Source organism: Gastrolobium bilobum, unplaced genomic scaffold (genome assembly GCF_033153095.1).
Source record: "Gastrolobium bilobum isolate Gb01-03AN ecotype WA unplaced genomic scaffold, APGP_CSIRO_Gbil_v1 utg11755, whole genome shotgun sequence".
Lineage (NCBI taxonomy): Eukaryota > Viridiplantae > Streptophyta > Magnoliopsida > Fabales > Fabaceae > Gastrolobium > Gastrolobium bilobum.
In genome coordinates this window covers 36,814-52,426 of record NW_026899932.1, presented here as the reverse complement: position 1 = coordinate 52,426, position 15,613 = coordinate 36,814, and the positions used below count along the sequence as shown (strand labels likewise).

Genomic DNA, 15,613 nt, shown 5'->3' with positions numbered 1-15,613 from the left:
GTATCAGTCATAGGAGGATCAGTCACAGGAGGATCAGACATAGACACATTAGGAACAGGAACAAGAGGAAGAGACACTGACATAGGTGAAGGAGTAGACACTGACATAGGTGAAGGAGTAGACACTGAAGATTCAAAGAAGGAAGGTGATGAGTCTTCTGGTGAATTATTCTCCCCCTGAAGATGAGGACCTTGGAAAAAGGACTCAGATTCCTGAAATGTAACATCCATAGAAACAAAAAATTTCCGACTTCCAGGGTGATAGCACTTGTAGCCCTTCTTATCAGGAGCATATCCAAGGAAGACACATTTAAGAGCCCTAGGATCCAACTTACTGCGACGTTGTTTATGAATATGAACAAAGGCAACACACCCAAACACTCGAGGAGGAAGACTTTGCAAAGTTGGAACGGAAGGAAAAAAAAAAGTCATGGAGTGAATAGGACTTACATGATCGAGAACCCGAGTAGGTAGACGATTGATCAAGAACGCTACAGTAAGAATGGCATCTCCCCAATAGCATTTGGGTACATGTGTTTGAAACAGTAAGGCACGAGCAACTTCAAGAAGGTGACGTTTTTCCTTTCAGCAACCCCATTTTGTTGAGGGTTGTCTACACAAGTAAGTTCATGAATCATACCTTGATTTTGTATAAATTGGGAAAAAGAGTGATTGACATATTCAGTACCATTATCTGTCCTTAGTCTTTTGATTTTTTTACAAAATTGAGTCTCAATCATTTTATAAAATTGAAAGAACAATTATGGTACCTCAGACTTTTCACGCATTAAGTAAACCCAAGTTACACGAGTGCAATCATCAATAAAAGAAATAAACCATTTATTTCCAGAAGAATGAGGGACCTTAGAAGGACCCCAAACATCAGAATGAATAAGATCAAAAGGTTCAACACTCTTAGTAATACTAGAAGGAAAAGACACATGATGATGCTTAGCAAATTCACAAACATCACAATGAAAAGACTCAACAGACTTAGACAAAAAACAATGACGGAAATAAAGATTTGAGTAAACTAAATGGAGGATGACCCAAACGCTTATGATGCAGCCAAATTAAAGAATCAGCAGTTGATTGACCATGAGACATGAAGGTGTGATCTGTTACTTTATTTGCGGGAGATTGTGACACCAGATAGTACAGCCCACCTTGCTCTTTAGCACTACCAATCGTCTTCCCCGTGGCAAGATCCTGAAAAACACAATGGGTAGGGAAGAAGGTTACAGTACAATTCAAATCTTTTGTAATTTTGTGAATAGAAAGAAGATTCGTGGAGAGTTTAGGAACATGAAGAACATCCTTAAGATGTAAGGACTGCTGTAAGTTTATGTCACCAGAACCCGCAACTGATGTATGTGAGCCATCAGCTATGGATATTGTATGAGTTCCAATTGTAGGATGATAAGAAATAAAGGAGTCAGCACAACAAGCCATATGATCAGTAGCACCAGAATCAACAACCCAAGAATGTTTAAAATCACTACATGAAGAAATGAAAGAATGAGTTTTGGAGCTCATACCAGTCATAGCCAAAGCACTAGTATCAGATGGCTTACTCAGATAATCAAGAATGGTTCGGAGTTGTTCCAACTCATCTGGAAGAAATGCAGATTGGGTCTCATTAGGTGCAGGGGTTATTTCAGAAGAAGTAAAATGCGCTTGACCACGCATCCTTGCCATCTTTTCTAAGACAGTTTGCTTTCCATAAAGGCGAAAGCATAAATCCTTGATATGACCTGTTCTTTTACAATAAGAGAACCATCGATCATCTCTCTTAGGTCTAGAAGAGGTACCATCATAAAATTTTGAAAAAGAACTCCTTTGAGAAGAGGCCATACTGCACAGAAAATGGTCAAAGAAAAGCTCCAAGAAGCCAAAAAATCACAAATAAATACCAAACGATGTCCGATCAAAGAGATGAGCACAGATCTAGAAAGAGCTCGGAGAGTCGATCAAGACTGCACCGGTCCGCAGCCAATAACCACCATCACGCGCTGTCACGCGCCGGTGAAGCTGGCGGCGCGTGGGATTCACGCGCAGGGAAAGGAGCGGCGCGTGGAGGCGCGTCTGACGTCCGGTCGGGCTGGGCTTTTCAGGCGAAGGGCATCCAAGGGTTGCGAACCTATCTGGGGCTGATCGGAGTTGAACGGCCGCCAGAAAGAAGGTCAATCGCGATGAACAGTGTTCTTTGTTTTTGAAAAAATGGGTTCTGTTTGAAGATGAACGATGAACGCATTCTGTTTGGTGTCTTGCTACTGAGTAAGATGAGAAAAAAAAAGAGAAACAGTGATCTCTCGGTCCAAGAGGTCCCCGGAAAATTTTTCCGGAGGCGGCTGATGGCAGCGAGAGATGAGAAAAGAAGGTTTCGTAGGCGCGGAAGCAGAGCCCTCAAGATCGAGAGCTCTGATACCAACTTGAAAGAAAAGGGTATTTGAAATATTATTGAATTGTGTATTAATATGATACAAAGAGGTCTCTATTTATAGAGACTAAAAACCCTAATTCTTGACCTAATGGGCTTGGCCCAATACAACAAATACTAATAATAATAAAAGACCTAATATTTACAACATAAACCATTAAAAAAGCCCTCACCCAACGCCTTAAGGTTTTTGGTTGAAGTTGTTCTTTACATGGTATTAGAGTTTCAGTGACCACATGGTCACGAGTTCAATCCTCATCACCCTCCACTTGTGAAATTAAATAAGTATAAGGTAAACAAAAAAATAAAATAAAAAAATTGGGCTTATGCAATATCCACGCTTCAAGCTCAAAGGGCTTTTGCATGAGGGGTGTGTGTTAGCAAATAATATAAACCATTAAAAAGGCCCTCACCCAACGCCTTAAGGTTTTGGGTTGAAGTCTTTTTTAATGGTTTATATTATTCTCCAACACACCTCATCACGCAAAAGCTCTTTGGACTTGAAGCGTGGATATTACATAGTCTCAATTTTGAGCCTTAAGGTTTAAAACACAAACATCACTAGTTGGGGACGATGGTAGATGAACCAAAATGAAAAGTACAAAAAGAATGAGAAAAAAAAGATAAAAATAAAATTTAATATATATATATATATATATATATGGGCCAGGATCATTTTACACCAGTGTAAGTTACACTCTTAATCTTGTCCGCTAATCCCACTTATATCTAAGGGCTCAAATTTTTTAATAATGTGAGCCATTGGATACAAGTGGATCAATAATCAAGATTGAGTATAAGACTTCTAAGTCTTACACTGGTGTAAGAATATCTTGCCCTTTATATATATATATATATATATATATATATATATATATATATAACATTATCTATAAAAAAAAGTAGCAGTAAACAAATAAAAGGAAAAGTAAAATGAGAATAAAGATATATAAGAGCACAAAAAAGAATAAGAAAGTAAAAATAAAAATAAAGAAATAAAAGGTGGGGGGAAGAGAGAGAAAAATAAAGAAAAAGAAAAATATATAAATAAATAACATAAAAAAGATTGAAAGAAAAAAGAAATAAAGGAAAGAAGGAAAGAAGAAAAAAAAAGGAAGGTAGAAAAAGAAAGAGAGGGAGATAAAGGGGAAAAGGACTAAAACGGGACCATCTAAAACATAGGAAAAAATCAATACTGATTTTATTCATAAAACCCACACAAAACTATTTCTTAGTAAAATCCATACAACACTACTTTCTGTAAGCGCATGCAACTGAAAAAATAATAGGGTGAGATGTAAGATTTCCAGAGACCAAAATTGGGAGCAATAAGCAAAAGACAATCTTCTTAGGCATGCATTCATCATCAGAAAAATAGAATTAAAGAAATCAATCCAAAAGTGCATTTCGACCCGGGATCATCATCAGATTCAGCTCAATAACTGTCATCACTCTCATCTCTTCCTCATTAGATTTATATCCCGCTTCAACATCATTTTCAGCCACCAGATTCAGCATATATCTCTCTCTTTTAAATAGTAGCGAGTGAGGTGGCAAAACAGGTCATGACTCGCAGGTCGACTCATGATCCGACAAACCAAAATGCGTGTCGTGTCGACCCGCAGGTTCAAACGGGTCGTATACGGGTTTGAGTTTTTGACACGAATTAGTGTCATGTCGTGTCACGGGTTGACCCACACGACCCCCGTGTCAACCCGTATTGAGGATATTTTTGGTAATTCACATTATAAAATCTCATTAGTATCATGTCATGTCAACCACGGGTATGCATGTCTATTTCAGGGTTTTTTTTTTTTTTTAATTCTCATTTTTTTCATGTCGTGTCAACCCGCAAAGGGGTTATGTTCGGGTTCGAGTTTTTGACCTCTCAATGAAAACGTGTCGTGTACGGCTTGAGCGATTTCGTGTTTATGTCGTATCATGTGACTCGTTTTGCCACCCCTAGTAGCGAGTGTGTTAAAGCCTTTCACTGCTGACTTCACTCTAGTGTTAGCCTTTTTGCCATGCCTTAACATGAAAATTTCAGTAAGGCACTAAGGACAAGTCACTTGCCTGAACAAGAAACGCATTATAGCGTGACAACCTATGGTGGAGTGCACCTGCCCAAGGTAGTCGAGATCAAGATTTACCTAAGATTGGAATGGGGTAGAATAATCTTGAATTGTAGGATCATTAAGATCTTAGCTAAAGTCTTTAAGGTGTATTCTTGATCACACACACCCCATATATATATATATATATATATATATATATATATATATATATATAAATATAAATATATATATATATATATATATATATATATATATATATATATATATATATATATATATATATATAAGCATTAATGGAGGAAAGGTAAATGGAGTGAGACATAGAATGGCGGACGGTGTGTCCTAGAACGGATTGAAGAAAAGTTATTAGCATTGTGGAGGGTTAGACCCATTATTGATTCCTATGTCCCTTTTTAGTCCTTTTCCCCTATATATCCCTCTATTTCTTTGTTTACCTCTACTTTTTTCCTACTTCCTTTCCTTTATCTCACTTTCTTCCCTCTTTCTTTGTCTTCTCTTATTAATTTATTTATTTTTTTCTTTTCTTTATTTTTATCTCTTTATTTCTTTTTTTTATCTCGCATGTTATTTTCTTTCTTATGTATCTTTATTTTCACTTTATTTTATTTTATCCTTCTTCTGAATTGTTTATTGCTATGTTTTCATTTGTAATGGTATTTATAGTTCTTTTAATTTTATTTTTATCCTTTTTCCCCCCTCAATTTTTCGTATTTTTCATTTGGGTTCATCTGACCCCAACTAGTTTGGGATAAAGATGATGTTGATGTTGATATATATAAATGACAAAAATAATCAATAAAAATTTAATTAAACTTAAATTGAATCCCAATCAGAGAATATAAGAATTTAAGAAAAAACCAATTGTCTTTATTATTTAAAAAAATAAGTATTTAAACTAATTTTAACTTTTAGAATAGAATAATTAACTTATTAGAATTTTAAAAACTATATATATAACTAATCAATGACATTAATTCTATGTATAATATTTTATATAATAATATATATTCACATCAAATAAGTGACTTTTATGGCATCTGAAAAGCCCAGCTTACTGTGCTATTAATGATGGGTCACAAACAAGTCACGGGCTAAACATCATAAACAACGAAAGAAAGGTTTCTTCGTCTCACTTCCCTCTCCATTCCATAAAGAGTAAATAAAGGGGGGGAAAACTCATCCCTCCCATTCTCTTCCTCTTACTCGTCACTTTCTTTCTATGTGACCCAGTTACTTAATATCAACAGCCATCCTTGAATAAAATCCACCTACAGCAACATGTCAATGACATCCAAGACCGACTCCAAGGTCAGCAGACTGAGCCAGTCATCTCTGGCAAGATTCCCTCAGCCGTCCATGTACTACATGCAAAGCCATCACAAGATTCCACTAATGACAGCGAGAAGACCACTTCCTTGGGTTGCTTAAAAGAGCGGGTTTCCCCGGGTATTTTGGTTTTTCTCATATCGTGAGATCCCATTGTTTCAGTAATCTTCCCCAACGATCCTGAGCGGTCCCAACATTTTCCAATGCGATTTTGACTATCGACTGAAGGGTATTGCTTCAAACACCAAAACTGCTGACCCCCCTTTTTTTTTAGTACATGAGAAGGGGCCAAAGCCCAGAAAAACGGAAAACAGAAACAAACTAACTCAAATTAAAATCCTGGGTTAGCAATGGTCCCAGCCCAATAGGAATATCATGATGAACAACCAGAGTCTCCTCAGATTGACACTGTATCTTCGCTAGCCAATCGGCGCATCTATTTGCTTCTCTTCTGACATGATAAAGCTGGGTATGCCATTCACGACCAAGCCATCCCTTGATACTTCTTATCAACTGGTTATTCGAGAGAATACCATCAACGGTTGAAAGCTCCTTAACAGCATTAGAGGAATCACTTTCGATAACTATAAACTTCACGTTCAGTCTCCATGCTACTTGCAAGCCTATAAGAATTGCCCATAACTCGGCAAACAAGGGGGAGCAACAGCCTATGCTATAAGAAAAGCCTTAAAGCCAAGCACCACTATCATCCCAAAGTAAGCCACCACAAGACGCTAATCTACTAGTAGCATCCACTGCCCCATCCACGTTAAGCTTCACCCACCCGTGAGGGGGAAGGTTCCAAGAAACCTGTCTCCTAGAAAAGAGGTTCCTGTTACAGTTCGCTTTCTGCCTCCGAGCCCTCTTAACCTCCGCAATGTACTTAGATATAACAAGCAAGGGGTTGAGCGGTCTGATAAAGTTGAGGTCATGAATTTCGCTATTCCTCCAACTCCACAGATGCCAAACCGATGAGATGAAGATATCAATCCAAGCGAAGGCCTGTCTGTTGAGCCACTCTCCATACAGATTTTTCCTTAACCAAACATCAAGGTTGACAGAAAAGAACTCAGCTGGAGGCTCTTGTAAAAACCAAGCTCTCCACACCCAGGACGCAGATTTGCAATCCCTCAGCACATGGAGGATGTTTTCAACTAAATTATTACAGCAGTGGCAAAAAGGAGAGCCCCCCCAATGAGACGTTTTTTCTTTAGTTAGAATACGGCCATGAAGAATTAGCTAGATGAAGTTCTGCAGTCTAAAAGGTCCTTGCCATCTCCAAACAGACATCCATATAGGATCCGAGAGGAGATTGTCGAACCCCATGATGTTGTTGTAGGCCAAACTAACAACCCTCCCTTCTCCTGTGTTATTCTTCCAAGAAAGAGAGTCAGGTCCCCTATCATGGGATGGAGGGATGATGGATCGAATATATTTTACCACGTTCTCATCACACATACTACGAATACGACTGAGGTCCCACTCACCCGTCTCAGGCACCACAAAATCAGCGCAGCTCAACTGTAAAGAATTAAAATCCAAGTTTTTGTCTACAAACTCACAAAGGGGGGCCATCTAGCGTTGTCCAACAGTCCTGCCAAAAACGGGTATCTTGACCACTACCAAGGTCCCAATGCATAGACTGGAGAAACGAATCCCAGATAGTAGACAGGCCCTTCCAAAGGTTTGAGTCATAACTTTGAGCTTTGACTTGTCTCCTCAGATCAAGGTTTCTTTTGTACTTCCCACGCAGGACCTGCACCCAGAGTTCCTCCGGACTCACGACAACTTTCCAAGCCACCTTGTGAAGGAAGGCCTCATTGTGTGTCTGGATTCTATGGAGCCCCAGTCCCCCCCACACATCTTGGTTTGCAAAGGTCCTCCCAAGCGATAACATGAGACTTCTTCTTCTGTTCGGTGTCCCCCCAAATGAACGCTCTTTGAATCTTCTCAAGTTCATGGCAGATAGTGATGGGCAGAGTACCATGTTGCATATGGTACACTGGGATAGAGCTCAGAACAGCTTTTGCCAACGTTGTGCGACCTTCCAGCTAGCCAAACGCTGTCTGACCCTTCTGATTACACTTTCAAAGATTTTCTTCCTCCCTCGTCCATGGTAAAGGACGGCTCCAAGGTATTTCCCAAGCGACTCAGCCTTCTTGAATCCACTCAACTGAATGATGGGCTCTATAATGTTTTGCTCTGTGTTCCTCGAGAAATATATAACGGTTTTCTCGATGCTGACCTCTTGTCCGGACATAGAACAAAACCTCTATAGACAACCCAACATCACTTCGAGTTGCACCAGGCTCGCCTCTCCAAAGAGGACCAGGTCATCCGCAAACATGAGATGAGAGATAAAAGGGCCTTTCCTCCCAGCTCTCATAGCTTTCCACCTGTTACACCTGATCTCATCCTCAATAAGGTGGGATAACTTATCCATACAAAGGACGAAGATATAAGGAGAGATGGGGTCTCCTTGTCTTATGCCCCTCGAATTGTTGAAGCAATCTGACTTGTTTCCATTCCAGAGGATCTGAAATTCTGGAGTAGTGATACATGCATGTATAACAGAGATCAAATTCTGAGGAATTCCAATTTCCTGAAGCACAGAAACGACAAAAGCCCAATTCAGCTTATCATATGCCTTCATGAGGTCAATCTTTATGGACATGAAGGCCTTGTTTCCTCTAAGTCTATTCATAGTGTGTGTCATTTCCTGTGCAACGATTATGTTGTCATGGATGTATTGAACTAAAGGGAATCAGAGAAATTTGAATTTTTATTTGGAAGTTGTATTAATCAGGATTTAGGAAGCAATGGGGACTGAATGGACACCAATGCCATTCCCCAGTCACAGAACCCCCGCAAAAAAGGGGGTGTGAGGAAATCAAATTACTCTTCGAAACAAATTATATTTCCTTCACTTACCTTCCACCTTCTCACCAAGAAAAAAAGAAAGAAAAAGAAATCAGCTCCTTTCTTATCTTCCATTAAAACATCATAAAAAGAGTAAAGCCGTAAAGTAAACACTTTCACTTCCCTTCACTTTGCCCCCTTCTCTCCCCTTCCATTTCCCTATGCTTATAAACTCCAGAGAATATATTGTATACGATAAAAGTCTACAGGTGAAGCATTTGGATACCAGGTACAAGATCAAATTACACAACAAGAAAATGAGAAAAAAGAAAAAAGGAAAGATTCCAAAAGCTCCAAATGTCTAACCATTTAGTTGTAAGGCATCTTCATAAGCCTTATATACATGAAACAGAAGCTAGAAGATTCAGAAGATATACCAACATTAAGGGCAAAATTCTCCCCAAAAAAAATGAAATATAAACATGTCCTCAATAACAAATATACGTCAAAAAACAAGACACTATTATTCATTATGATTTGTCATTTTAAATAGAAATAACAGCAGATAGAACAAACCTTATTACAACTGCTTTATCAGTATATCCTTCCCGCCGGTCACTAAATGAGTTCCGCACCATACTCATTGGCTACAACATTTAAGGAACCAGAACAGAAATTAATAAGCTATTACAAGGGCTTGAGAAATCCATGACTAGCCTTAAAAGCTGCTCTCGGCCCAGTAGTCAAGTTACATGTTTACGGACTAGTATAAATAATTTTAACTAATGGATAAACTAGGCAGACAACTGTGCTGGCTCACTTACTTCAAAGTAAGTGCATAAGAGATAAGACAAAAAGATTGCTTACATAATTCCGTTTTGGCAAAATTAATAGTCGAATAACTCTCTCAAGGCCATTCAAGATGAAGTAACTGAAAAGAAAAAGGTGTTTAATAAAGCAATTATCAGTCAACAAGCCAACTACACAAACAAAATACTTGGGTGTAGAAACAGCAACAAAAACAACAGACAGAACAAAGCTAAATAATGCTTATAAAACAAAACGTAATTTCCCAATCATGCTTTCCAATAGAGCTTCTATGGTGATTTGGCATTGATTCACTGACTGTAGTCTATATTAATATCAAATTTATCACTAAATATTAACAACATTTTTCAAGTTAAAGCTTTTGTTGTGAAGATGTACTTACATAATATTATTCAATTTTTAATTAGCCTTTTCCTTTCATAAACTTTTGTTTAAGCATTACCAAACAACATTTTTCAAGTTAAAGTTTTTGTTGTGAAGATGTACTTACATAATATTATTCAATCTTTAATTAGCTTTTTCCTTTCATAAACTTTTGTTTAAGCATTACCAAGAAGAAGCACCCCTAAGAGGAAGACTGAGGAAACAAAAGACAACCAGCCAAACATTAACAAAAATATTATTATAAAAATAACTCCTGAGTCATGGCTACTGTGATCATTAATTTATACCACACCCAGGACCGACTCCCCCAAAAAGCAGGCACATAAGTGACTTTTATATTTCTAACAGGCAGCATCAAAACAAACCAATATCATGAGTTAAGTGGCACAGACAGGGTTCAATACCTACCCACCCATTTCGGATGCCTCTTCCTTGTAAGACACAAGTTTATGGGGATCAGCACCTCTCAAGTTGCATAGCTTTGACTGCATCAGTACATGTGAAAGAAGATAAAATATTCATCGTAATTATGAAGTTCGATTATTAACAGCTAAAATTTCCACCACTTTTACCATGGTTCCTAGCACAGTAGCACTCAAAATAAATTGATCTACAAACTTGCACATTTTTTAAGTAAATGCAAGTAATCAAGCTTATGTGCTTGTCAAGCTAACAAATAAGAAAAAAGGAAAATAAAATCAACATAGTTCCAAGTCAATTTATAAAGAAACAAACTAGGTTCTCTACATAAGAAACAAGTTGTTATAACAGCATGTGAAAGAAAACAAAGTAAAATTCAATTCAAACACACTCAAATAAAAGGAAAGCATGCTTATATTTCAAAGAATTCAGAATCAAAAAATAAAAATTTTAAGCTTGGAATGTCGAAGGATAAAAATACAAACAAATAAGATGGTAAAGCTTTTTGGCAGAGGGTAACTTGTGCTGCTTTTTCATCTTTAGGAAGAATGTTAGAATTTCCAAGGGAACAGGACTGTTTGTATGACCTCTTCAGTATGGAGTGGAGCATATAGCTTCTATCACAGAGTATCCTTGGTACACATGCAAAGGAATCAGAGCGCTCTCTTATATCAATATTGCTGTGTTAAAGAGGATAACCTATCATCCACATTGTTTTTCAGTTTTTACTTTATATTTGCTGGGATTTAATTACTTTGAATCATGGGAATTGCTGAAACAAATGCACCGACTAAATTGATATGAAGGCTGGCTTGTCAGAAAAGAGGGAAGAAGTATTGAAAAGCCAAAAACATGCACAGCCAAAAGTATTAGTTTGACCCCATTGCTTTGAATCACGAATGTAGGGCAACTAATAAGTTTTCATTTTAACTAGAAACTACTAAGACAAACGCTCAGCTAAAATCAACCCGGCACAACTGAAATAAAATTTTATATTGAAAATGCTTCTGAGTTTTGTAACGATAAATTCAACAAAAGTCCTTTAACGATTTTTATTTAATACACATATGGCCACAGTAAACAGCCTCAGAAATGAAAATGGCCTACTTAAACTGGACATTATTTAAAATTTAGTTAAGCCTTACATGTGAATCTTTTCCACCACTAGCAACCTCAACGTTGTCAATCAAAATAGGGCTTTACTGCATCGCCTAATACCTACTTACACCCTTCTTGTAATAATAATTTTACCTTATAATCTCTACAATGCAGTTCATAAATCAAACAAGCACTGCTTCAGTCAATAGTAGGGCATCCACCCACAATTATTTCTGCAGTCCAACCAACAAACGTGGAGAAGAAGACCAATAAATTCAAACTAACAGCCCAATATATAGAAACCCAAAAAAATCAAACAGGCTACAGCCACACATTTTTATGTATTCCCTAAAACCTTTAATGACCCTTTCCCCAAAAAAATACAAACAAAAACCACAAATCTATAACGTGATTGATTGGTTTCTGCAATTAGTTCCACCAGAACCATGTAAAAATCTCTAAGGCCATAAGTAAATCATAGAAATATAACAACAGAAAACTTATGACAAAAGAATAAGAAAACATAGTTATCAATGGCTAATCCTCTTCTCTTACTTTATTTTTTCTTTTCTTTTCTTTTGGTTTTATACTAGATATCAATGTTGCCTCAATATCATGCAAGGATTTTAAAAAATGGATAAATAGAAAACCTACTCGTTTTTTTTTTTTAAATCCTCAAAAGAAAAAAATTTCAAAAAAGAAAATTCACAAAGAATCGAACCTGCAGCATTATGGGAAACTGCCCAAAATTAAAATTTTCCCTTATAATAGGCCCACTATTATATTGAAAGCAAACATCTGCAGTGAACTTCCCTGCATATGAAATTTTTGCCTGCCTACACTGCTCCAAGAAAAAAGCACCAACTGAGTCAATCACTGAATAAAAAAAATCCATGAACTCAAACAACAAATTTGTACACTAAAGCACGAAATTTTGAAACTTGCTTCAAAAGGAAGTAAGGCATCCCGAATTGTCCTCGAAATTCGATCCTTCTGCGGCGGATACAGCACCGGATTATCCAACCAAAGTAAGATCCAAGTTAAGAACAAACACCAATTGCATCAACTGTGTAACTCCAATCAAATTCAAATCTTCAAAACCACTTAAAAAGAAACACCAATAACATAGTAACCCCAATTAAAGTAAAACCTACCAAGAATTTTTCAAAAACAAAATTCCAATTTGCAATAAACAGTGTTGAAATCAAATAGAAAAAAAAAATATGCATATTTTGGAGGTTATTAATTGATTTAAAAAAAAAGGATATATCTAAGGTTTGTGGAAGTGAAAGGGTCGAAAACTTCAAGGGGCTTGATATGGCGGAACATGGTTTCCAATCCAGCGTCGATCATGTAATCGAAGGATTCTATGTGTGGCTTGAACAGCTCTCGCAGTGCCTCGAAGTCTTGAACCGAACCCGGTTTAACCACCATCTTCGCTACTCTATTCTGCGAATTCTCAAAGAAGAAGAAGATAGGTTTAGGACCTCAGGTCACGGTACGGGGTCGTTTCGATGGTGTTTTAGATTCTGACAAACACAAGAAGGAGATAGGCGAGGCACAGAAGTAACAGGGGAGAGGAGGGGTTTATGGCGAGGGTTTTATTTTGTATATAATTATTAATTTATTATTTTGTTTGTGGCTATTATGGGCTCAAGAGTCCCATACATGTGATGGGTATGTATGACCTGGTATTGTTAAGGCCCATTTCATGTCCAATAGCCCATTTGATGGGTATGAAGAAATTGATATAAAATATTTCAACCAAATTAATTATTCATTTAAAAAAATAATAATATTACGAGACATCTCTATACTCGTTTGGTATAAAATTAACATTAGTTTAGAGTTTTAAAATAGAGGCAGGTTATATTTACAAACTTTTTTGTTTACAAATTCTTACAAACTACACTATGTAGGACCGGTCCTACATTAGTATAATTGCAAAAAAAAATTGTAAACGGATTCTGTTCCTCTAAAATAATAATAATAATTATTATTATTATTATTATTTGTTGAAGTGTTTTCTACTAAATATCGCATAAGCCTTTTATAAAAACTTACTTAAAATTAAAAATGAAGTTTTCACTCTTGATATATCAGATCATGAATTAATGACTGTATTTAATTTTTAAAAAAATTCATATGTTTCGAATTTTTTTTCTTTTTGGAATATAATATTTACAAAATTTTATGAAATGGACCAAGCTTTATTCCATGATATTTACATAAGATTCTTTTTTTTCTTATTTTTAAATTACAGAAAATATCTCGAGCCAATTGTCGAGTAACAAGAGCTATTGGATAACCCATGCCATACTCTTATGAAAAGTTCGAACGAATTTCATCACAAGATTATTTATATCGAAACCGAGACGTGTGAGTAGAGCATATGAAAATGAAACCCATGCCATAACATTAATTTTTTTGTTTTGTTTAATCTTATAGACCATGTGAAATCCAAGTGAGATTATTATTCTATATTCGGTCAGTGGAACTCTGCCAAATCATATCTCCAATGTACAGATGCAGCACCATGTTTATAAAATCAGTCACCGTATTTTAATTTTTAATTCGCAGTCTATATATCACTGTTACTTTTGCTTTGTTGATGATGTTCAAATTCACTGTCAGGAGGAGTTGGAGCTAAGAGTATGAAAAAAACTGGTTCATTTGTCAAATCTTTTATCTTACCTTGACCAGACCCATAAATACTTATTTTTTTTTAACAGGGTTTAATACTGACTCATTTTATTTGGGTCAGTTTTAGACCTGACTTGTTTTAATAATGACCTCATTAACCATAAACTTGACCCATACCCATTATGTGAAAAAAAAAGAAAAAAAATCACAATTACATTAAAAGAAAAGTTTTAACGTAGAACAATTACGTCAAAAAAATCTACGCAAAATATTTAGAAAAATTTTTGACGAAAAATATTTTCATCAAAATTTGTGACTAAAAATATTACTGTAAAAAAATTTGATGGAAAAATTTTATTGTCAAATTTTTTTATGGAATCTAAATATTTCACAAAAAATCATATTCATCCAAAAATTTTGACAAAACATATTTCCATCGAAATTTTTTGACGGAAAAAAATTTCATCAAAATTCTTTACAAAATTCAAATTTTGGCGAAAAATTTCGACGGAAACATTTTCGTTAAACTTTTTGACAAAAAAAAAATTTCGTCAAAATTTTTAGCGAAACACATTTCCATCGAAAATTTTCAACTAAATATTTCCGTCAAGTTTTTTTTATAAAAAACATTTCCATCAAAATTCTCAACGGAACACATTTCTGTCAAAAATTTTCGTAAATTTTTTTGACAAAAATTATTTCGCTAAAAAATTTTGACGAAAAAAATATTCTGTCAAAATTCTTTAGAGAATCTAAATTTCGTCAAAATTTTCGAATGAAACATTTCCCTCAAAACAATTTCCGTCGAAATTTTCGTCAGAACACATTCCCATCGAAATTTTGAACGAAAAACATTCCGTCAAAATTTTTGACGAAATTCTTTTTTCGTTTAAAACATTTGATGGAGGAAATCATTTTCGTCAAAACTTTTGACGGAAACTAAATTTCGATAGAAAATTTATTTTTGTAAAAATTTTCATTAGAGAAAAAATTTCGTCGCTTTTCGACAAAAAGTATTTCGACGAAAAAGTAATTTTGTGACGAAACCAAGTTAAAAACGGGTCAGGTCAGATTTGACCCACTTCAGAAACCAAGTCAGAAGAACCTCAGAAACCAAGTCAGGTCAGATCCGACCCAGTTCTGAACTAGTTCAAAAAAATTCAAATCAAGTCAGACCTGACTTGGATCAAATTAAAGCGGGTCGGGTCAAAATACCTGACCTATAAAAACCAAGTTGGATCGAGTCGGCACAAAAAAATCTGACTCGACCTGACCCATGCACAACCCTAGTTGGAGTCGGGAAAGCACACTCGTGGAGAAAAGAAATTTTTTTTAAAACAAAAAATGGGCCAAATGGGTATTTTATTTTTCTAAATTTCAAAAAAAAATTATTATTTTTCAGGAATTTATGATTAAGTTTTCTCTTGAGAATTCCTTGAGATAATCAAAGGGATTTAATGATTAAGTGCATTACTTTATGATTAAAATAGTTTATAATCAAAGTCGTAGTTAAAAGAATA

General features: G+C 35.8%; 1 protein-coding gene across 2 annotated transcripts in view; it reads right to left on the bottom strand.

The window, feature by feature from the left end:
• Positions 1–12,978, bottom strand: part of LOC133294244 (DNA-directed RNA polymerase I subunit 2) — a 28,597-nt gene extending 15,619 nt beyond the window's left edge. The window contains exons 1-6 of one of the 2 annotated variants that reach the window (XM_061492897.1): positions 12,719–12,978; positions 12,396–12,478; positions 12,172–12,291; positions 10,341–10,417; positions 9,588–9,651; positions 9,297–9,367 (exon numbers count right to left, since the gene is read on the bottom strand). In XM_061492897.1, coding sequence (XP_061348881.1) covers positions 9,297–9,367; positions 9,588–9,651; positions 10,341–10,417; positions 12,172–12,291; positions 12,396–12,478; positions 12,719–12,884 — 581 coding nt within the window. In that variant the 5' untranslated portion in view covers positions 12,885–12,978. Of the gene's footprint in view, positions 1–9,296; positions 9,368–9,587; positions 9,652–10,340; positions 10,418–12,171; positions 12,292–12,395; positions 12,479–12,718 lie in introns of those variants that run through there. The other variant, XM_061492898.1, reaches the window with a different exon arrangement.
• Positions 12,979–15,613: the final 2,635 nt, after the last annotated feature.